Raw genomic sequence first — 23,606 nt, forward strand, 5'->3', positions numbered from 1 at the left:
GGTTTTAATCCGGTGGTCCAGATTCCTGATGGAACTGGCGAATAAAATTATCTGGTCAAGACAAAAATACGAATTGCGTTTTAAATCTTGGGAAAGGGGACGGTAATTGGTGGGAAATGGTGACCACGTCATGATCTCCACGTAATTAAGTACACTTGTCTAGTTCTCCACAAATTAAAGAAGCGATCCATGATTACTCGTCGCGCATGGAAGATTCGGCCTGGCGAACGCAATCATGAAGTCTGACAACCAACACTACTTTTAAATTTTTATTATTAATCACTAACTTTGGGATAAAAATTAAGTAATGTCGAACCAAAACCCGATTTGAATTTTGATGTGAAAAACATCGAAGTTTGAATTGTGTAGAATTTGAAGAAATACATTTCCGTAACGACGGATAGATGTTCAGTAAACTATTTAAGTATGTAACTGGAAATTTCATATATAAATCTCGAATAAAACGCTAACAACATTAGCATAGGATCCAACAGTTTATCAGCACTCCTCAATTGCATGTGTATGTAATAACGACGTGTGGAAACGAGATTAACAACTAAAGAAGGATAAATATATATCTCAACAAATTTTTTACGAAATCGATGACCTTCTCTTATTTAGATCATCCAACGTACCTCAAAACTCAAATGAAAACAACAATAGAGAGAAGTTTTAACAAGAGAAAACCGAGATAACACGACTACATAGATAATATATGAACCATAAGTTCTATTTAAGATCAATTCATATGTCTTAACACTCGAAAGATCATAACTTACCAAAAAAATAAAAAAAGATGAACATCGAGCAACGAAATTCTCCAAATTGATTGTCTAAAGGTAAGGGAATTCAAGACTCTATCACATAAGTATATGTATATGAATTTTATACCTCTAGCAATAAGAAGAATGACCTCACAAGATGCTAAAAATTCAGCCAAAAATCAAATTCGAAAATAAAAAAATTACAAACTTGCAAGGAAACCAATAGAGATAAACTAGAAAGAGGTGAGCACAATAACATGAAGAAAAATAAACTTTATTGTAGCAGAGATCAGTCCTATTTTAAACAGATTATAAAGATTTTGCTTCACAAAGCTCTCACTTAATACATAGGCTAAGCACTTATTTTTCTCTCCTCTAAAATCTTACAAGAAGGCTCTCATATTGATGGCACAAGTGGTTCAAAATGGTTGGTTCATATTCTTTCATAGACCTACCTTTCTATTTATAAGTCTAGAAAACTTGACATCTAAATTTTTTAGTTTTTTTTCCAAAATACTCCTCTTTTGTAGTACACTCTTACCTACCACCAAAAGTATTTTGGTTCATTTTCTTCTCGATTCATCGGATGGCCGCGACGCCTTCACGACCACCTCGATGCAAGCTTCACGATGGTGCCACATACTCCTCCAGTCCTCTCACGATTTTAAGACCAAACCGCAAAATCCTAGCACACTTCTCAAAGCGTGACTCCACACTTGCTTACACCTTAAGCCAGCGCTCCGATGTCGACGTGTGTACTTCGTCGTGTGATCCTAACCGCCAGCAAGTCTCTCACTCTCGATCCCTCGGACCATCTTGTCACTTGCAGCAGCATCCCCTTCATTTGACATTGTCAACATATCATCTTCATCCGTCTTCCATATTTTGCTTTAGCTTCACGTGTTTAGCTAAGATCAACCATGACTCTGTCCGGTCTCCTTGATTGTCCGGCAACAAGCACTTCGCTAGGCCTCGATTATCTCGTCTTCGACTGCCAAGTTGCATCCATCACCTATATAACATGAGATAAATAAACACATATTTTTAACTCTAATTCCAGTTAGTCCATAATCAATATGCTCAAATAAAATTCCAAATAAATTCAAATCACATCAAAACCCATACAAAATCAAAGATCCTCAAACCAAATAAATACCAATATCAATTACTCATTATAAATAAAACAAATATATTTAATTTAGTTTCTCACGACCTCCGTCTGATTATGCATAGGACAGACCAGAGCCCAGAATCCTCACTAAAATCACAGGAATCGATTCTTCATGTCGACCGCGATGAAAAAAATTGCGGAAAGAATCATAGATCCGGGATCCGGGATGGTTTTCACCTAATTTTGGCGCACGTGAAGATGAGCATCGCAGACATATGCATGATTGATACTCACTCCATTAAGCCCAACAAAACCACGGGAGATCACCATATCCGTCCACCAATCAACAGCCGTGGAATCAACATTAGACGCCCCTAAAAATAGTTGCAATTATTGCCTGGTAGTTTCCAATCAGTTGCAAGCTTGCCTCCATTTTTTATAAGAAAGATGGTTCTCAGAATGTACTTTATTTTTCAACAAAGTTGACTTCATCGATGTTACTTCTCTTCTGATGAAAGAACCAGTAGCAAATAGTAGCAAGGAGCATTAACATGGTTTCCCGTGCAGGCCAACAGATAAGAACAAATCTTACTTGAAAAGGCCAAGCGTATCATTGGTATTGGTTATATTTTGTGTTGAGTAGCTTACCTTAATATCTGGATAATTTTGTATTCAGTAACTTAGCTTTATTGCAATGTGCAATTTTTATATCAACATTGCTTTGTACTACACTTTAGTTGCCGGCATCTGCAAGTTGCATTCTGATGCTACCATATGAGTAAAAGGTTTCCGTTATATGCAATGCAACTATCTGTATTATCTCGTCAAAGTGCTAGCCAGACACTCGTGTGATCTGAACAATTGCTCCACATGACTCCATGGATATCTGTATCATCCTGCATTATCTGTTACTTGTAAATTTTGTGCAGCCTGTAACATACACTGACAATAGCCAGTTAATTTCTCAATCTAAGATATTTTGTAATAACTTGCACGAATGTTTGTCGTGTGCCAGAAGCCTACTAGATTTGACAAAGTCTCGGTAAAATATATCTGAAAGTAGCTCTGTGCTTTGGTCTGAAAAAAAAAAACAGAGAGAAAGAGGGTACCTCTGTGCATTTATTTCTCTAAATATTCAACAAGGAGAATTATATGCGCCAATTAGTCATATTTGCTTCGCCCTTAGCCTGATCCAAAAATGAACTTTCATCTTCAGTATTCAGCATTGCTAAATCAGATAAAGTGTGCAAATTGGTAAACTTGAACTAAATAACATGGAAGATGGAATTTTCCCATCTTCTAGCTTTTATACATGTAAATCTCCCAGAGCCCCTTTCTTCCAAAATTTCTGACGTTTCCCATTTCTAAGACTTTTATACACGAGGCTGGAGAAATTGCAGCATTTATGTCTTAATTAAGCATGTAAATATTCAGAACTAAATGTACATTACGGGAAAACCATGAAAACAAAAAGACTAGCACTATGCTAGCTAGCGCCGCCTGCAAGAACAAATCTTCGATCCGTCTCAGGCAGTCATCAGGCCTCCTGGAACTCTACACCACCACGGTCTTCTCCTCCTTGCCGCTCCCGTTGCGGAGCAGCCGCCGCACCGCCGCGATGAGCCTCTCGGCCGCGTCCGGCGTCCTGCGCCCGCCGAGCGCCCGGCAGAAGGTGGCGTGCCTAGCGATCGCCGCCTCCAACTCCAGCACCGACCCGCCTCCGGCCGCGACCTCCTCGCCCACTGCGTCGCTGCAGAGCCCGCACAGCCACCGCCCGCCGTACCGCGCGCGCACCCCGGTCGCGTACGCCGGGGTGCACTCCTCCCTCAGCCCGCAGCACGCGCACACCTCCCACTCCTCCACCTCATCAGCTGTGGCCGCCGCCGCGATGGCCGGCGTCACCTCTTGCCCCGCTGCCGCCGCGGACATGTGAAGAAGCCCAGAGAATCCGACAGGAGAAGCTGTTTGGTGGGGGCAGGGGGGGGGGGGAGAGGAAAGGGGAATCAAAACCTCTTGTTCTGCGAGTCTGAATCCAGCAAGGGAGGGAGAGGCAGGACGAGGCTCTACTCGCCGGCGGCAAGGGAGAGGGGGAGGAGTGGTGGATGCAGCAGTGGCTCGCCCATGGAAGAGGAGGGCAGTGTAGCTCCGATTGGTGGAGCAGCTTGCTCTGTGGCTTTTGTATGCGGCGCTGGAATGCGGCGAGCCGGTTAAAATGGCGGGAGGAGGAGGGCGGGGCCCGCAGGCAAATCATTGAGGTGCTTAATGCTTTGGGGGTTTGGAAACGAATCCCTAGATGCTTTGGGGGTTTGGAAACGAAAATAAACCGACTCTTTTATATGGAGGATTTTTTCTCTTAGATAATGTCTATCTATTTTTTTCTTTTTAATTTAGTTATTAAATCACGAGGTAGATGGTATACATAAAATCTTGTAAGGTTCTTCTAAATAGAATTTTATAAAATTTATTTTTTAAGAAACTATAAAATCTTGTAAGGTTCTTCTAAATAGAATTTTATAAAATTTATTTTTTAAGAAACTGTGGCTGCTGTGATGGCAGTGACAACCATACATATCGGATGCTTAGTACCTTATGGTTGATAGGCAAATAATGCTGCAAGTCCCCAAATTTGACACTAAGCATGGATGCATTTGTATCACTACCAAATTCTAATGGTACCTAAGTGTAGAGGCATTAGAAAATCGTAATAAGGCGATAGTGGTTATTTATTAACACCAAATTATTGTACTAATAAAAAGGTATTTTTTTAACGAAATTATGTTGCAAGCTTGGCGTCGTATCATTCCCATGTACCAGATCATTAGGCGTTTTAGTTGGTGACTTTCTGTGTACATTTAGCGCACACATTTTACATGTAGGTACCATAGAGTTAGAGGAGGATCTATGGTGGGAACACCAGCTGGTGATGCCACGTCAGGGCGATAAGCTGGCATTGGATGCCAGTACCGGAGACGTTTTGGACCGGACACCATCTTCAATGTATAGATTTAAATATTATTTTTATTACAATATATTTATAAAAATTATTGAATTTGTAATATTTTAAAAAATCAAGATAAATCTACACATATAATTTAATATTTTTAAACTAAATATTTTAAAAACTATTATTAGTCAAAATTTTAAAATTTTAACTAAATATTTTCTAAAACGACTTGAATTTATGAACCGATGGAGTATATGCTCCACAGTACTGTGGTACTGACACACACTTGTGCCTACCTGGACAGCCTCGGTCCCACTTATCCTTGACACGGCTCCCGTGCTCTCATCTATATCATCAAGTATTGTTCTGGCGTAAACGGAGATTAGAGCATAATTAATCAAATTTGCCTGGTGACACGAACTGTAGTGGCATTGAACTACTGAAGTATGCTACCGTTTGATGACGGTGAACCTGAAAGTATCTAAGTTTGAACAGCTTCGAGCAAGAGAAAACCAGGGACATTGGATGCCCAAACCCTTTTTATGGTTCTAAAATGTTTGATATCTGTTGTAAAATAATAGCAGTACAAAGAATTATGCAACCACCATATGACAAACAGGGCTTTCAACTGCTTAGGGCATAAATGATAGATATTTTCTCACAGATGTCAACATACAAAGAAAAGTTAGCTTTGAGTGTGTTCACCTATTCTCTCTCTGTGTGTGATTAAGGTTGAGTGTGATGGCTTCAGGACCGTCCATCAGCATGTTCTAGATGAGCGACCGCTCAGGGCCCCAACTTGTGTGGGGCCCCTTTTCTCATTTGATTGGTTAGTACCATATAGAATTAGCTAAGTTTTAAGACTTGTGACATATATACTTGTACGTAATTATTAGACTCTACAAACAGGAAAGTAGCTCATAGTCGTATGCATTGATCAATAACGTTCCAGTGGCATTTGACTTGATGGAAAATCTCAAATAACCTTGAAACAATGCTTCGAATTTGTGTACGTTCCTTTAAACTAGATATCGTAATACATTTCAGATGAGAGATGAGTTTGGTCCCAAGCCTCAACTATCACTAAAGAAACCTCATGTTCTGTGAATCATAAATACCGTGTTTTTGTAGTATGCCACATAACTTTAGATTTCTGTGGAACACTTATTTTACAAAATCTGGCCTTAACCAATTTCTAGAAATTCTAGCATATGTTGGTCGCAACCGCATGCTTACGTGGCACTCTACTCTATTGATGTGGCCTTCAAGTTACAAGCTAAGGCTCTTTTCTTTACAAGCTGACTTTTCTTGCAGGTTGTATGAAATTTAGTCTCGTTTTTATTTGCAATCTTTGCACTGCTAACTCTCTCTCTTTAAAACCGATTTCGCTACTTTGATATTTTAACACATTCGCATGTCATAATTTTTAATGCACTTGTGTCTTGACGTAGGGACTGTTCCTACATTTTTTATATAGGGCCCCCAAATTCTTCAGGACGGCCCTGGATGGCTTAATCATGCTAATTGCAAGGTAAGTAGTATTATCACTAGAAAACGGAGCAAAATTGTTAACTCATCTCTTGAACAGAAAGCAACATAATACAATTATTTATGAGGCTCAATAACAAATCCAACAAAAAAAATACTCTATCTTTTCTACGATTTGGAATATAAAGGCATCAAATCAAAAGACACAATCCTACTTGTTTGTCAACCGAGGACCGTACAAAAGACGCACCGAGGACCATAGAATGCCCAGCAACCGAGAATCACTGGGCGCAAAGGTGCAGGATCGGGTGTAAATTATTTGGTCCCTCGCACCCAGAAGATAGCGCAACGATGCTAGAAAAAAAAATTGCCTGCCCTTCAACCGGGCCCATGAGTCAGTTTCTGTAGCTTCAACAACCCGGCTCCTGGTCCCTGTCCATCACAGCGCAGGGTGGGTCTACAGTTTCTTTCACGAGATGCACAAACATGACACAGGAGAGACCATTTATCGTGCGACCCTGAGTGCTACAAGACATTCATATTTAACCTTCATCATTGAGAAATGTATTAGTTTTAACACTTGAATTCTAACAAATATATTATGTGCGTTTTTCAACAATTATTTGAAGACTTTTGTCATGTGCATTCTTTAATACTCCAAACATTTTTAAAAGAAATATATTTAAAATGAATACATGTAAACTATCTTATACCTGTTTGGATAGTCTTTTTTTTTTTTCAAAAAAGTAAGAAGCTATTTAAACGGTTAGCTTCTGGTCCTAGTTTTTAGGGTTTTTTAGTTGACTGAGAAAGTAATTGTGGTCAAAATAAATTAAAAGCTAGAAAGTCTGTTATAACTGGCTTTTCTGGTTTTTAGGTGTGCCAAAAAACTAAAATTTTATTATAAAAATTAATAACCAAAAAATTAATAAGCACAGTAACCTTCTCAACTAGTTAGAACCTCTTAGCTGCAACATATCCAAACGGACCTTTTGTGTGGAAGTATTGTGTGGAGGCAACCTGCGTCTTGGATTTTGACGCTGAGGCTGGTGTAGATCATTGTTGGTCATCATGGGTGTACGCCTTATCCCTCACCCCCATCCACAGGTGACAGGTGAGGAGTGAGGACAGTGATTTTTTTTTAGTCAACGTGATCCGGTTAATCCGTAGGGGAAGACAATGAAGGCCGACATTTCTCTGCCTACATGGATGGGAATAGACACTGCATTTTTAAAAATAAATTCCTTGTCTTTAACAATTTTCTAGACATTTGTTGCCAGCCATTTCTTTTTGGACGCCGACTTGATTGCCAACAAGTTAGGTAACTTTTTTAGTGCTTAAAATGTCTAATGTGCACCTCACCGTGATTACAGCTTACGAAAGAAACAGCTGCCACAGAAAATCAATGTGGCCCAAGGGCGGAGGCAACAGCTGAAGCGTCAACGTGTGGCTGCAACCCGCCTTCCACTCACTCCACGCACACGCCGCCGGCCCCTACCCATCTCTCCCTCTGCCGGATCCTCCGCCCGCCGCGTCTCAGTCCACTGCCGCCGTCGCAGCGCCGCTGCTCTCTCCGTCCAGTGGAGCGGAGATCCATCCGTGCGCGGATTAGTCTCGTCTTATCTTGGTATGTCATCATATCCTAGCTTGCTTGGATGGAATTCCCTTGCTCCAAGAGTGGGTTCTTGTACGCAATCGGACCCTAGCGCTTTGTCCGCTCTGCCTCCAGTTAGTTGCGGATTCTTGTGCTGCGTGATGCCCTCGAAATCCTTTCCATCAATCCGTGGTTCGATTAGGTTCTTGCTCTTCGTCTTCTTGAGCGCGCAAGATCGACGACACCATTGGAGTTCTTGCTTTCTTGGTACCTAATTGAGGTGAGGGCGCAGTTTATTTCCCGAAAATTTTAGGGGTTGTACTGGACCCTCATGCTCCACGAGAAATCCGCCCCTGCTTCGGGTATGAGGGTTTTGTTGGGTCTCACCTGAGCTGGTTTTTATATAGCAAGGTTTCTGGTTTTAGATGCCCCACTATCTTTTCAATTTCCAATACGTCATTTAATTCTGCTTCTGGATGGTTATGGACATAGTTGCTGGTGCAAAATAGTGTACTTTGACTTGAAATTCAGCATCTTTTTTTAGCTATTTTACTTAAATTATCGTCTGCTGCACGGTGATGATGATGCTATGGTTTTACGATCCTTCTGGTTACTGTACGTAGAACAATCGGGAATTTAGGGGACACATGCTTTCTTCACTTAGGGGTTGTATTAAGACAAGAATATTACAATTTTGGTTACGTCAAGCTTAACTACGCTGGCCTTTTGAGCGTACTAGATACCCCATGCAGCAGTGCTAGAATAAGAAGCCTTTTCTCATGATTGGATTCATCAGGCAATAGTGGTTCGGGATTTGCTACTTTTGTTTGCACAAGTGTCCAATATGGGCAACATGCTTGTATTTGTTTCGAAATCCATCAGGAGTGATTAGGGATGGTTTGCCCAGCAGTGTAGTTTCTCTCCTTTGTCTATGGGTCTGGTTCCTGGTGTCCATTTGTTATAATCAAATATAAACCTCTACGATTCTGTTTGACATGGCACCTTTTCTTTCTGGACACATCTGTCCTCCTCCTCCATTCCTACTGCCCAATTCTTCCTGCTATTTTGGGTTTATTGCTTCTGACAATTATTTCCTATAACTCAATTATTTAGTCTTTCTGAAAGATGTAGTCTCCATGGTCGCATGGCCTAAAGAAGTCAGTGATTTTTTTGTTTTTGTTTTGTTATCTTTTGGTTTATGAGTTTGTTCCACTTGAATGTATTGTGGTCAAGGCCATCTGCTTCATTATTTGAAACAGTTTTGCTTCTATTAATTTTGCATTCGCAGAAATCTAACTTGTACTACCCTGCACAATTCTGTCTAATAGGTCCACGAACCATCTCCCTAGAAAACTTTCACCCCTTGGTGCACAGCGCTAGCGCTGTTCATATCAGTTTTACAGTTCTTGAGAATAGATACATCTGCTCCTCAGCAATATGTCCATCGAAGAGAGGAAATTAAGTATGATAAACAAGAGCACTGCATTAAATCCAAATGCCGAAGAATTTGTTCCTTCATCCCTTAGATCTGTCAATGATGCTTCCAAGAGATCAGATGCTACTATGGGTATTGTCTCAGGGCCCTCCAATGAAATTAGAGAAGACCAGCCAGAGTCCATTATACGGAGTAATTCTGATGAAGAAGCACATCAGTATTGGCAACAACAGCTCCCAGATGACATTACCCCTGATTTCAAAGTCATGGGACAAGATGAGACTCCTGGACCTGACAGTCTGTCACTCACAGGCCTGTCCATGAATGATGGCATTGGAGCGTCAATATTTTCTCCAAACCAGTCACTGAGCATGCAGCATCATGCTTCTCCTTTTATCAGGGACAAACTTAGTGCACATGCAAAGATTGAATTTCCTGGCCCAACTTATGTAGATGAACGTTCGCAAGCTACAATTATGAGTCCAACTGCAAGTTCCATGAGCCCAACTGCTGCTCCATGGGCAAAGACAGTAAGGAACGGGGGACAATACAGCACAAACAGAAGGGATGCCAGTCTCTACAATGGAGATTCTAGCATTGGTATGGTAATGATTTGACATGTGAATTTTTCTTTCACGAGGTTGGTCCTATGAACCTAAGATTTTTCCTTACAATTTCAGGAGCTTCATTGCACAACCCTACTCATGCTTATCATGGAACCCGACGCAGCTTAAGCTCGACTATGGATATCATGAGTCAGTTGGAGGTCTGTCTTTAGTGTCTTCATTTGTCCACCATGCTGTTTGTCTCAATTTTTTATTTTCGGAAGTTGCATTTCTATTATTGAGAAATAGTAATGTTGTTCCACAACTTAACTATGTAAGCAAAAGAACTGCTACTGTGCACCTAATGTATCAGTCTCACTAACAAATGTTATCTTGGATGATCGGATCTGAATTCTGAAAGCGCCTCTCTTGCATTGTCATTAAATTTTCTATGAACACTACAAACTGGTTCCTTTTAGAGCAGATCTATCATAGAAACTGACTGATAACTCATATATCACACTGTTGGATCTATGTTTAGGCAGAGTTTACTAGTAGTTCAAATGTACCGAATCGGTTATACCCTAGAAGGCACTGAAGACTGAACATCCTTTTGTTCTCCATCTTCAGGTTAATCTCTTCATTAAAAAACTACACAGTTTTGTTCACTTTTAAATTACAAATTCAGGAAACTTGGCTGACCAATACCATTTGTATTATATTGTGTCTAACACCGATAATGAAATGACTCTTTCTCTGCTCTGCCTACGTCTAACGAAATTGCATGTGCCATATTTGCTGCTGATGTTGTTCTACTTTTGCTCCATGGAAATGGCTAGCATCTTTGTTTACCTGCATGAAATCTCTTTCAAATATCTGCTTAATATTATCATATGTTTAATAGCAGAATAAAGTTGACGGACGACTCAGTCAGAATCTCAGGTCACTGTCATTTGGAGGTTCAAGTCCCCCATCACCAGCATCATATACCCAAAATGGTCTTGTGAACTACAGTAAAGAAGCTTTTGGTCTGCCAAACAGTCTATATAGATCTCATTCAGCTATACACGCAGACGATATTGTTTCGCCTTCAACTGGACGCGAACATGTATCCCTGGATGCTCCTAGAGGAAGGTACAAGGCAGCTAATCTGCCTGTCTCTGGTCTTGGTTCAAGCAGAGGTTCTCAGCTGTTGGGTGGCTTATATAATGGACATCATGATATGATCTCAACCAATACCCCACAAAACATATCTGGAATTCAGACAGGACCAACTTGGTTTGAAAGTGATGCTGCGGGTAGTGTTCTTGAATTACAATAAATGCTTTCTATGAATCGTTAGGAAACACATGCCTATTTTCCTTACGGTTTTTTTTATGACAGCAAGTGCTTATCTGGAATCAAAGGATGAAGTTCATGATTTTGCAAGCCTGAGACATGCATTTCTTGAGCAGGTAGATATGCCACTGTGAGATACTAAACTATTAGAATATTTCAAGAAAAAATTATTGTGCATACTGTTTTCAGTATCATAGTTTTGTAACTGCAAGAGAATGCATATGCCATGTGCAGGTCCTAGGGGTCACTGTTCACGCGAACAGTACCCGAACCTTGTAGCGTGTGTGGCTTATATTTTTCTTTTAGTTAGTTATTTGGAAAGATTAGATCAGATTTGTCAGGGATCATTTACAGATAAGATTATATTTGTTATCAATTAGAGATAGGATTTGATTTGGTTTGTTAGAGCCATGACCTGCCTATTGAGGCAGCCGGCACATCCTTTGAATTAAGCAAGAAGAAAATCAATCTATTCCCAGTATTCCTTGTCCTACCCTGCCCTTGTGGTGCAGCCGCCGCTCGCCGGCATGGTTGTGCTGCTTGGGTTCAGGGTCATTTAGATCGGTCCATCGCAGCATAAGATCATCTTTTGGTAATAGGAGCAGGCATTGTAAGTTGTTGAAGACAATAGAAGCTGGTAATCATCCTACATGCTATTCAACATTGCAATTTGTAATTGCTTTGATATATCACAGCTTCTCAGTTCACTTTATGACCTGTCCCCTTTTTTAAAGAAATGGTATTTGTCATTATACTGCTGAAAAAGGTGATTTTTGTTACCATATAGTAAAATTAATAATTACAGGAAAACTAGAGCTGAATAGCGTTCATGGCAAGTAAAATGAATCTATTACCAGTATTGCTTCACTTTCTTTATTTGAAATATGGTCACCTTGGATTGTACATTAACAATATAGGAGTACTTGACAATGTGATCTGGACCTGTTTTGGTATGGATATTTTGACTTCTTTTTCTTGATGGTGATACAAGAACTACTCTTAGACATAACTGAAAAAGACAAATATTGAATATAGTGGTTTTGATGTTGTTTTTTCACAACTCAATAGCATGCCTCTGAATAATGTCTTGATTTCTGGGTATCATTTATCCGATCAGTGAGAACTTTTTCTCTCTTCTGCTATATGCTGAAAATTTTAGCAGGATAGGCAGGCTTTTCTAACGGGCAACCCTTTGACAAAGGAGCTATACAATATGCAAAGCAGGTTGGCTCAGGAGAAGGCTAGAGAAACAATATATCGCCAAAGGTTAGCTTTAAAAAAATTCTTAATTCATCTCTACTTAGATGTATATAGTATAGCTTCCTCTAGAAGTCGCTGATTGTGCTATGAACACATCTATACAAACTACTACTCAAGGTTCTGTAATGCTTTTTTGATGGGTGCCCAAAAACTGAACTAGGCTCACTTGTTGCACAACTGAGCATGCAATGATCAGGCGTAGTCGCCAATGAATATTACAAGATTCTTATAGATGGTATCCCACCAAATTGTAATTAAATTCTTATAGCAGGATAATGACAGTAACCAGATACAATATTCTTGGTCAAAATCAAATTGCCAAAATGTGTGGATGGTATTGCAATTTTCATATTAGCACACTGGCCAAGCTATTTGTAGTTCTTAGTCATATTTTATGAATGGCTCAACCAAGCTGTGCTGGTTTGTTACTACCTGCGACTTATGGCATGCTATTCTTCCTACACCTTATTTTGTCTGCTCTAGATGTTCAGTACTGCACAAAGCTAATCCATTTCCTGGGTTTCACCAGACTCCAAATGCCAGAGCTGCAAGGTCTTATCCAGGAACAAAATCCCCCAATTGACCTCTGTGGTCTTCATGTCAGCGAGGCGATACACGTCCTGAACTATGAACTCAACAACCGGAGGAAGATTGCACGATCCACTGGGCGCCGGCTCCAGGTGATCATAATATCGAGTACCCGTACCCCTGCGAGGCTGACGGCCGCCGTCGAGCAGTACCTCATGGAGCACGGTCTTCAGTACACGCAGGCACAGCCAGGCCTCTTCCGTATCCTGCTACAGTGAAGGAACGGGATGGGAGGTTCTCCGTGTTCTCGAACAGGATCGGATGAAAAACAGCAACAACAAAAAAGTTGACTTCTACTTTTGTATATGGCAGAGATGACTAGCAGAATAGAAGCGTTACGATAGCTCTTGTAATATCCGTATAGCAGGCTTTTTTTGTCAGCAAATGTATACACTGTAGAATTTGCGGAGTCAGGCGATATGTTCTTTCATAAATTTGCGAGAGTTGCGCGGTATGTTCTTTCATAAATTAGATGATATGCGTCTGCCTGTGATACCCGTCTTACGCATACTACGAGCAAAGAGAATCATTTATCATAACCAAAAGGTGAAATCATCTTATGCCATAAATAAACATGTGTTTGGTTCGAGGAATCAACTAACGTCGAATCTGTTCTCGTAATTTTGGACATGGACTTGATCTCATGATTTTGATGAGGGTGATATGCACGTTTACCAGAGGAATGACGGGATGTATCAATCCGTTCCGTTCCTCAAACTAGAATTTAGTTGGTTAAGTATGCAATTAGAACCGCTCCATACTTGAAACAAGTAAGCAAAGTTCGGAGTAGTCATGAGCCATTCAATTCCTCTTATCAAACGCAGCAAAGTCTACGCGACATAGAACCAAACTATCAATGGCTCAGACATGCAATTGCTAGCAACCCACAATTAGATCGTAGCAAATTCAACCACATAGAAAGATGAAGCAACGAGTACAGGACATGAGCTTGTTTCCGGTGTCGACATAATATGATCCACTCAGTGTTTCTTTGCTGGCTATGAAATGAAATGGCAATGCTGAAGCACAACAGCGCAGTGTGTGAAGCAGTGACATGTCGAATTTATGGTAGCTCAGTCTCGTTCACTAATTGCTGTCAGGTGCTGATCAATCTCCTCTGTTGTGAGCGCTCTGAAAACGCGATCTTCTTTTCTCACAACACCAACCTTCCAACACGAGTTCATAGCATTAGCATAAGTTGCAGAAATTGTGGTGTAGTGTATTTATCTTGCAACTAGAGTGGTACCTCGATCTCGGTAGCCTTGAAATCTTCCTGCAGAACTGATTGCAATGCAGAAATTGCAATCTGAAATGCATGGGATACAGGTTAGCAAAATATCACAATCCCAACTTCAACATAATGCATGAAAACTGAAGAAATGAAACAAAAAGGGGAAAAGGACAAGCAATTAGTTGTCTGGATTACTAACTTAGGGCAACATGTACATAATATTATACAAAAGAGAGCTTCTTGCTTGCTCTAAGTAAAAAGACATGCAATCTTTACCTGAACAGTTTCCTCATAGGTGAATTGTGGGTCATCCTTCATTTTCTTCTCCAGAAAATTTATTGCTTCCTGCTCCTTAAGCCCGGCACTAGTTGCCTGAAAGAAAATGTTCGCAGATTGTAATCCTTGAGAAACAACCGGCGGAAGACAAAGAAACTAAACATTTGGCAGAAATTAATGAGAGAGGTGGAAACTATATAAGGTGGCGCAGCAAAATAGTATTATACCTTATGTCCAAAGAAGTGACCTGCTGGGTCACACTTGAAGAGTTGGGCATTTTTCTCTTCGTCATAGCCCAAGACCATAGCAACTGAAGAATGTAGCCAAAGAAAATGAACATGATAGGCAATAAGCTATAAGCTGACTGAACAGTAGAGCACAAGGTAGAAAATATAAGTTAATGGAATAGCTAACATGTGTCATATGATGATACTAACCTACTCCAAGGGGTCTCATGTAGGCATGCTGCGTGTAAACTTGTGCTTTGTCTGCTATCCTGAAACATAAATCAAATAAGTAACATTATATGCTTAGAGCTACTGCTTGGTTATATGCACGAAGCACAATTATCAAATTGAGAACTTGTGTAAGGAAAGGTTCAATACCATTTTGCTAACACATCTACAGGCATCTCGTAACCCCATTTGAAACGAAACTCAGCTGCTTCGTTTCTCGCTTGGTAAACCAATGACCTTGCATCAGCTGGGAAAAAAATAGCCACATACCATTATTGGTGAGGAACAAAAGGTGTTCTGGTAGAAATAAATAGGGCAATATGTGAAAACAGCAAGGGAGTAATTAGTATTCTAAGTGAATTGATGAGCACCATTAAGGAGAAATACAGAGCCAGCAGATTAATTAAGATTTTGTGAAAGGGAACTGCTTTCTACCATATTCCTAATGGAAGAATAAACAGAGTTAGCATGCCATCCAAAAACCCAAGCCAAGTAAAATAAAAAAATTATCAGCAACTCCACGACTTCCATTGTTTTCAATATTAGCAAGAGACTGAAGCTCACGGGTCATGACATTGAAACCTAGCCTAGAATTTCACTATCCTCTCTCTCTCTATATATATGAAATTAACAAGCCTTGAAATCATTTATTGGAGCTGCCTTCTAATGATGATCAAGATGCAGCTAAAAAAAACTCACATTTTTACAGTCATACAGCTTTATACAATCAGACAAAAATCATAGATAAGAAGCAACACTGAACAAAACAGAACTATAAATCCCAACTTCTGTTATCATATCCTAGTTAGCGCCAGCAGTACCAGCAGTCAATTTCCACTGATCTATCTCTACAAATCACTAAAGCACAAATACTATTTCCCACCACAATTCAACAAAAGGACAGCAACCTTTCATCACTGACGGCATCTAAAACGAACTCCATACCATAACATCACTACTGACCATATAACGATATACACCAAAGCACAATAACCACACCTGTGAGGCCAGTAGCAAGCAATCCGATGTACTTGGTGATCGGGAACAGGTGTGTCACGCTCGTCTGATCCAGCAACTTATCCTGCACGTACAACTCATCAGAGAGCCCGTCTTTCAGACTCGACCATCACAAAAACAAGCAACCCGACCCACAACCCACAGAAAGTAGCAATCTTTTCGGTCTAGCGCGCCGCAGAAGGTAGAGAAAAACACGAAAAAGCCCCGCTCGTATCGACCAAGTCCAGCGAAAAACTCACCGGCACTTTCTTCTGGGTGACGACGCAGACGGAGTCCTTGCCGCGCACGCCGATCGACGTGACCCCCGCCGACTTCACCGCCTTGAAGGCGTACTCTGCGCGCAACGCACAGCACGGGTCAGACGCGCTCGAATCGGAACGCGACGAGTCCGCCACAGATCTAAGCTAGTGGGGGGGGGGGGGATTGCACGCACCGACTTGGTAGAGGCGGCCCTCAGGGGAGAAGATGGTGATGTGGCGGTCATACCCTGCGCCCGTCCCGCGGCTCATCTCACCGGCCGCCGGAAGATCTCGCCGGAGTTGTGTATGTGTGTGCGCAGTTTTTTTTTTGTGCGCAGTTGGGACCTCTGGCACACGACTAAACGCCGCCGCGGCTTCTTATTCCGCAAGAAGAAGAGGGATTGGTTCGGGTCCGACCCAGAATCTGACAGGCGGGTCCACTCCCGGGCCCTCTCGGAACACTGATCTTGCCTCGCACGTATCCCCGCCGTCCGATCAGGGGCCAGCGGTTCCAAATTCACACAAATTCGTGGAGCTAGAGGGTTTGGGTAAGTTTTTTTATTTTAATTTTAATTTAAAAACAAAAACTTAAATTAATTTATCTTAGCCTATAAATATAAGATCCGATGTGGAATTAAGAGTTAGAACTTTGCCAAATAAGATGTAACATATGACGAAAATAATCTCGCCGCATCGACCGTGTGGATTCTTGATCGGGCAGTTAGAACACTTAAGGACATCTTTAACAGAAACTCTAAAAATTCACCCCCTATAATACCATTACAGTATCATCTATCACTATTACAGTATCCTCTATTTTTTCTATCTCCAACAGACATCATATTTCTTACCTTCTATTACTTTTCTCCTCTCTTTAGATCCCCGTGCATACACTGTGAACAGTAACAGAGGGAGCTCCAAACGTTCGGTAAATTTGCCATCGGCCAGCTCCAAAATACCGCTCGCAGCAACACTGTAGAGCCAGTTGCCGTCTTCGTTGGAGCCAGACGAGCGACAAATTCTCGCTACAGTGCCAAAAACAGTGATGTGGATGCGAATGGCGTTGTTGTTGGAGTAGGCCTAAGCAGCCTCCGTGCCATTACGGCAGATACATGTTCGACAGAGGGAACATTTGGAGCTTCAGGGCCTGTTTGGATTGATGTTTTTTTCACTGATAGATTTCAAGATTTAGATCAAAATTTGAACTAACTTGTAAAATTTTCCAATGACAGCTCGACTAACATTCGGTATTCTCAGTTAAGCTGTGTCGTGCTCGTAGGTCTGGTATTTTGAAGTGAATGTGCGGTTATTTGAAATGTTCCCTTTATGCATTCGGCTCCAGCTTAATGAGGCATTCATTGTTTTTCACTAGTGTTAATACAATGACAGAATCACAGAGGACAGTGATTCAAGCAAAATTCTTGCAACGTGACAGTGATTCATGCTGACCTCCCAGCTTACTTGCCTACGACCTGAGGCGTGACACGCTGACACTTCACTACTTGAGCTCCATGGATAACACAAAACATGACTGACGGTGCTTCACAATCTGTGGCTAAGTTTGTCACACGCCAATGTCTCTCCCAGCTGCAAGCAATATTATTTCTTTTCTGGACTCTCGGTGCACCTCTCACTCTACCTCTTGACTACATGGAGTTTCCCTTAAATGGGGTAGATCTTCCTCGATGCTAGTGTTTTGATGCCATTTAAATGCAAGTTCGGAATGTGTGCAGCTGGGCATAGAAAATTGCACCCCAGTTTGCTGGACAGACCACTGGCCATGAGCTTCTCCTGAGGTGCAAATGCAGTCTCTACCCAGATCTTTCAGAGTTGTGACCGCAGGGTCATCAGAGTTGTTACTCCTATATATACACTTGTGTAATCTATCTGCTTGCTAGAGTCCATTCCCCTGCATTTTTCCAAACTTGGTACACAAGAGAGCACAAAGTGGTCATGGGGGTACACATGTTTTTCTTTTTGGTTTCGTCTGAACTTTCTATGGCTGAAAGACTGATGTTAATTCTTGCTGCTGCTGCTATTGCAGGTCCTGAATTGGGTGCAGAGAAGGATTCATGGAGCACATCACAGCAAAAGGAACTCAGAGTTCAGTACAGGCTCGGTTCGATGTAAGTGACTGCTGATCACAGTGGCAAACTGAATCGTAATTCCAGAGTTCCAGCCTCTAAATGAGAAAAAAGAAAATGTTTCGGAGTTTCAGCATGTCTCATGAACTGAAAGGGCGCTCTTTCAGGTTCAGTATAACTGAAAGCCTGAAAGACTGAAACCCACACTTGACACTTAACCCCTCTTGCAGCTGCTGAATTTTCAGATGGGCTTCCTTGGAACGACGTGCTCGACAACGGCTGGATCACGACGATGCTGTCAATCGGAACGTGTGGGACGAGGGGAGGAAACACACTGAAGAGCTGTGACGGTTCCGGTAGATCGTACGCAGTTGGCGCCGACGAGCTCAAGAAGCTGAGAGAGGAGCTCATGTTGCTCATGAGAGCCAAAGGAGTGACCACAGCCGAAGAACTGAACAGGCTGCATCACCTGCCACTGGAGAGGCTTCTGGACTGCACCTCGAGCTCCAAGAATGGAGGGACAGCTAAGCCGAGATCTGTCGGGAAGCCAATTGCCTTCACTGGTTTCCTACCCAGATCGAGCTTCCGAGAAACAGTACCTGAACTGAGAGCGACTGAAGTGTTACAGAATTCAGATTATCTTGTACGTTTAGAATCAAACTGGTCTAGAATTCAGAGTACTCGTGTGAACTCTCTCACGTATGATTCTCTTGTTTGACAGGCTCCCTGCGCATTACTCCACAAGAATACACATCCCCAAAACTCGGCATTCTCTGATCCTGTGACCAGGAATGATCGAGCGGTCCAGATGCCCCGAAAAGGCAAGGCACATGTAGAGGAAGAAGGGGGCAAGTGGATCAGAACAGATTCAGAGTGTAAGTTATCTGACAGAAAAGGGTAGATGTGTAGCAGTGTTTGCAAGTAAACATAACATTTGACATGCTTCTTCGATTCTCCAGACATCGTGTTAGAGATCTGAACCCCCAGGACGCCAGCAAAAGGGAAAGACCGAGTTCCTTGTACAATCTTAGTTTGGTACAGCAAAGTATCTCATCAGCTGGGCCTTAGCGCCAGTGTTACAATATGATTTTCTCTGTTTTGCTTGTCATGAATATAATAGAGTACGAGACATTCAAATAAGGTACCATATATATCAAACAAGGTGTAAGCTATAGTAAGTACATATGTATCTTGTAATAACATGGACATGCGCTCAACAAAGAGTGTGCTTTTTTGTCTAAAAAGGAATGAGCGGGGTAGCTCTAAAATTGCCCTACTACATGTTACTAGCATCACAGTAGAGACCCTGTGGGCTTCAGCCGTAGGTTCTGCTAAGACTATAGTGGCGATGCCCACGATATCAACTAATCTTGGCAGCAGCTGGTGAAAACAAACAGTGTCTTCAAATTCACGTCTGATCATTCTAGTATGGACCACACCTATTTCCGGGACCAACAATTCTTTGTCTGAGATATCACACGTATCATCCTATGACCTGCAAATTGGGTATGAAAGAAGATCAGACCTAAGCTGTTGAGTGTAATCATAAACCTAGTAAGCCTGGTTCAAGCATGTGCCTGGTTCACCAATGGAAGTGCACAAGTTTCCCATTCTGTTTCCCATTTGGAAGATGACCCTGTACTCAAGGCACCATCCTTGAGGGATTTCAAGGCGTTGCATTCTTCTGGAAACCCCTTGAAGAGCATCTGCATTGTTTTGCAATTGCAAACATTAGCATAATTCCTGGGGATAGAAATTACGTTGCATTCCAAAGAAAAAAAATAAAGGCTGTCATTTTCCAAAAATATCCAAGTATGCATACAATGAAATGTCATGGAAAACAAAATACTGAAGTGATCCTGACCATAAGTTCATCAGCAAGCTCCGAAGATGTTGAGAAAAGAAGACCATTTCTGTTTACTTTTACAAGCTCCTCGATGCTGCAAATGGAACAGAAAGCTAGATGCTTAAGTGAAAACTATCAAAAGCAGAATATTGCAAATCAAACATATAAGAAACTGGGTTACCAAGAAAATGAAGCAGCACAAACTGGCAATCCACATCCAAACATATCAACCACCTAAAAGGATTACACTAGCTAATAAAAAGTCTTCATCCTTCAACAAAAATAGATTGCTAAGGCTAAGGCCTAAGAGTAACCTTCATAGGTAGGTCCAGCCCTGACGAAGATGTATGCAACGACACACCTAGATCAGCTGACCCTGCAATATTCGAAGGATCAGCATTTATGCTCATGTGTGAAATTGTTTAGCAATCAGATGGTTTACCGAGCAATAGAGGGTAGTCCTCTGAGGCAAGCCACATTGTCCGGAAGGCAACACGTCTCAACTTCAACCTTTTTATCTGCTCGTCATATTTCTTCCTATCAGGTCCTTTACCTTTAAAATTGAAATACATTAAAAATCAAACAATCCTTAAAATTTGGTTATTCAAATAATATGGCTGAATGGATGATACCAGTGATAATAAATAGCAATCTTGGGAAGACAAATTGCTTCCCATTCTTGATATCAATCCATAGTTGTCCCTCATCCATGGAGTCCTCTTCACCTAAAGTTGCAGCAACACATCTATCATACATCAGTGCTGCTTCCAGAAGTATGCTGAAATCTTCATCTGGTGTCCTGGAATATACGTGACAAAGATCACTAATTATCCAATCAACAATCACGTGTAGTGAACATAACTTATAAGTAAGACCAAACAGTTCGAGAGATCAGACCAGCTTGTGCTGCTCACAACAAGTGCAGGTCTATTAGGCTTCAGGAAAAAATGACCATTGATCTTACTGGTAAAGACAGTAGTGTTCACGTCTTCCACTTCTTTCTCTGTGTTACAGAAAATAATTCCCAAGTGAAATACGCTTATAACATGAAAAATGTTTTGATTAGTTGGAGAAAAAACTCACCAACAGAGATGCAATCAGCATTGCCCATAGCACTACAAATGGAACTACCTAACCTGCTAAACAACTATTTCATGTCTTAAGGTCACACATGCAGTACTGCAAGGAAGAAAAAGAATAACCGAAAAAATAGATGTTCACCCCATGTTTCTTCGTCAACGAAGTAGGGTGGAAAAAATCAGGAGATTGATCGTAAAGAACTGTTGCTCTGAAATCAACAATACATTAGTAAAAACCAAAAATTATACAATATGCACAGCAGCCTTTAAAATAAAAAGATTGATGAAGTTTAACCAATCTACCTGATTCCCCAATTTTGAGCAAGCTCATGCTGCATTGCTTTCGTAACGCAAAAGGCACCATCAGCCATCTGCCCAAAGTGCTTCTCAAACCTAGAATATAGGAAAACATTATAATATTAACACATATGCTCAAATACAGGATAACATTACTATATATTAACACCATGTTCAATATGCTATCTTAAGCTTAACGGATAAAGAAACTGGATAAGATGGATTACCAGAAGTAGATTTTGACTATTATGTGACTTCTGCCATGAGACAATCCAAGCAATGTATATCCGAAGTTATGCCAATCCACAATAAATTTAGCACCTCTTAGCCAGCTTGCCAGTTTTACAGCAGCCAATGTTGGAACAGAGGGTGGATTCTGTTCGAGAAAAGATGATCAAATAACAGAAATCAGGTCTCCCATTGTACAGCAAACATGATATCTAAAACTTGAGATTATTTCAAACCAAAATGGATTTCCGTAAATATCAGACAAAAGGGACTCTAGGTAACTAAAATCGACATCACTCGTGGTACTACATATAATTTGCTTGAAGATGAGACAGGAGCATTGCCAAAACGAAAAAAAGAGAGTCAGGAACAGGTCAGCATATCCGCTGCATAGCATGATCCCCTATTTAAGCTACGCAAGAAAACATGATGTTTACACCATGAGTTCACTTAGGAGGACTGTATTCTGAACAGATTGCAGTTGTGCATACTGTTCATGTAGTTCTCAAGTGCATACATAGATAAGGAACCTGACACTTACCTGAACAACGAAGACATCAGGGCGAGGAATCTTAAAACAAAGGTACCAAACCAGTATAATAAACTGGATAGCAGCTTTAAGGAGAAGTGCCATGGCACCAGATATCTTTGAAATTCCGGGCAACTGCACTGATTTCTGAAGAAAGAACTTTCCAAGTTAATATAGTAATAAAAAGAGAAGACAATAGAATAGTCTCCAACAATTAGTACCATCTCGTGGATGTGAATAGATGGATTCTCTCTCAATGAGAGGTGAGGATCACTTCCTGTTCATTTACACAAGGTCAGATCTCCACAAGAAAAAGGAACGATGGAAGGCGACATAATTTTGTCTCGCGCAATACATCCTAAGCCGTGAAACTGATGATATAAATAGCTTCCAACTAATGTTTTTGGACAGAGTTATGAAAGTGAAATGTGATTGTGAAGAACACAATACCTCCAGTTGCAACAATGTCCACTTCCATACCAGCCTGTGAAGAAGAGTAACAAAACGATTAAGTCTGAGATAATAAAACAGAAAAACATATGTAGTCACACTAGAATTGTTTGCCTGATGCACTAAACAACATGGAACATGTCTAAGATTCAAAACGTTTTTGCCGAACTGACAGGTAAGCTGTAAAACTCTTTCTTCCTTTTCGTCACTCCAAAATCTTCCATGGCCAATAGATCAACTGCTGCTCTTGCGGAGGCGAAATCGACTACGTCTACTAAGCTGGACAGGCCACTTTAATCCAGTCCAACCCAATTCCAAACGGAACAGAGCTAAACGAGAAGATGGATTTAGGAGGGGTGTACCTGGTTGGCGAGTGAGAGGGAGTGGTATTGCATGCGCGGACTGCGGCCGATGTCGCCCAGCACCACCACAGCCGCGCGCTTCGTCCTCCCGACAGCCGCCGCCGCCGCCATCGCCGTCGGACTACGGATCCAACCTGATCGAGAGGAGGAACCGGAAAGAGGTTGCCCTCTGGTCCAACGGGCTGAGCTAAGCAAAAGCACGCGTGTCGCTGGAGGAAACGGTTGTGGATCTACAGACGCATCGGACGGCTCCTATGCATCGCATCCTCATTTGGACGGCAGATCCGCGCATCCAGCATTCCAGCGGGCCCGTGAAAACGCAGAACGCCAGGGCCGGAAGAATACGATTCCAGCACCAGCACCAGCACCAGCACCCGTCTCCGATTCTGGCCGCCGCGCCCAACGCGCACTCTCAAGCCCAAGCGATGATGAGCGGGAAGTAAATT

General features: G+C 41.5%; 5 protein-coding genes across 11 annotated transcripts; 2 read left to right on the forward strand and 3 right to left on the reverse strand.

Annotated features, from left to right (window-relative positions):
• Positions 1–3,101: 3,101 nt before the first annotated feature.
• On the reverse strand, positions 3,102–4,095 carry LOC133910452 (uncharacterized; the record flags this gene model as incomplete). Its single annotated transcript, XM_062352848.1, has 1 exon — positions 3,102–4,095. A coding segment is annotated over one exon (666 nt), but the record flags the coding sequence as incomplete, so codon positions are not given.
• Positions 4,096–7,713: 3,618 nt separating this feature from the next.
• On the forward strand, positions 7,714–13,538 carry LOC133911732 (polyadenylate-binding protein-interacting protein 7-like). 5 transcript variants are annotated; one of them, XM_062354106.1, is made up of 7 exons: positions 7,714–7,934; positions 9,230–9,936; positions 10,017–10,102; positions 10,786–11,179; positions 11,265–11,335; positions 12,379–12,485; positions 13,009–13,538. In XM_062354106.1, exons 2-7 carry the CDS (start codon positions 9,339–9,341, stop codon positions 13,283–13,285), a joined length of 1,533 nt encoding a protein of 510 aa, XP_062210090.1. In that variant the 5' UTR covers positions 7,714–7,934; positions 9,230–9,338; the 3' UTR covers positions 13,286–13,538. The 5 variants fall into 5 exon arrangements, with proteins under 5 accessions (XP_062210090.1, XP_062210094.1, XP_062210092.1 ...); XM_062354110.1 differs by having other exon boundaries at positions 12,382–12,485; XM_062354108.1 differs by having other exon boundaries at positions 7,715–7,934; positions 10,789–11,179.
• Positions 13,539–13,854: 316 nt separating this feature from the next.
• On the reverse strand, positions 13,855–16,641 carry LOC133911733 (proteasome subunit alpha type-6). The gene is made up of 9 exons (XM_062354112.1): positions 16,480–16,641; positions 16,286–16,380; positions 16,029–16,110; positions 15,180–15,276; positions 15,012–15,070; positions 14,802–14,884; positions 14,575–14,670; positions 14,314–14,373; positions 13,855–14,233 (listed from the first exon to the last, which is right to left on the reverse strand). The coding sequence occupies exons 1-9, from the start codon at positions 16,553–16,555 to the stop codon at positions 14,141–14,143; spliced, it is 741 nt and encodes a 246-aa protein (XP_062210096.1). The 5' UTR covers positions 16,556–16,641; the 3' UTR covers positions 13,855–14,140.
• Positions 16,642–18,156: 1,515 nt separating this feature from the next.
• LOC133911735 (protein NEGATIVE GRAVITROPIC RESPONSE OF ROOTS-like) lies at positions 18,157–19,490 on the forward strand. Of its 3 annotated transcripts, XM_062354115.1 has the most exons (5): positions 18,161–18,244; positions 18,330–18,411; positions 18,600–19,012; positions 19,091–19,244; positions 19,329–19,482. In XM_062354115.1, exons 1-5 carry the CDS (start codon positions 18,239–18,241, stop codon positions 19,346–19,348), a joined length of 675 nt encoding a protein of 224 aa, XP_062210099.1. In that variant the 5' UTR covers positions 18,161–18,238; the 3' UTR covers positions 19,349–19,482. The 3 variants fall into 3 exon arrangements, with proteins under 3 accessions (XP_062210100.1, XP_062210099.1, XP_062210098.1); XM_062354116.1 differs by having other exon boundaries at positions 18,157–18,244; positions 18,615–19,012; positions 19,091–19,490; XM_062354114.1 differs by having other exon boundaries at positions 19,091–19,485.
• Positions 19,491–19,500: 10 nt separating this feature from the next.
• Positions 19,501–23,362, reverse strand: LOC133911734 (UDP-glycosyltransferase TURAN). The gene is made up of 16 exons (XM_062354113.1): positions 23,161–23,362; positions 22,799–22,832; positions 22,570–22,625; positions 22,361–22,495; positions 21,819–21,967; positions 21,598–21,687; positions 21,437–21,503; positions 21,299–21,362; positions 21,113–21,218; positions 20,848–21,014; positions 20,658–20,768; positions 20,530–20,591; positions 20,397–20,449; positions 20,234–20,309; positions 19,947–20,075; positions 19,501–19,864 (listed from the first exon to the last, which is right to left on the reverse strand). Exons 1-16 carry the CDS (start codon positions 23,269–23,271, stop codon positions 19,853–19,855), a joined length of 1,422 nt encoding a protein of 473 aa, XP_062210097.1. The 5' UTR covers positions 23,272–23,362; the 3' UTR covers positions 19,501–19,852.
• Between the last annotated feature and the right edge of the window lie 244 nt (positions 23,363–23,606).

Source organism: Phragmites australis, chromosome 3 (genome assembly GCF_958298935.1).
Source record: "Phragmites australis chromosome 3, lpPhrAust1.1, whole genome shotgun sequence".
NCBI lineage: Eukaryota > Viridiplantae > Streptophyta > Magnoliopsida > Poales > Poaceae > Phragmites > Phragmites australis.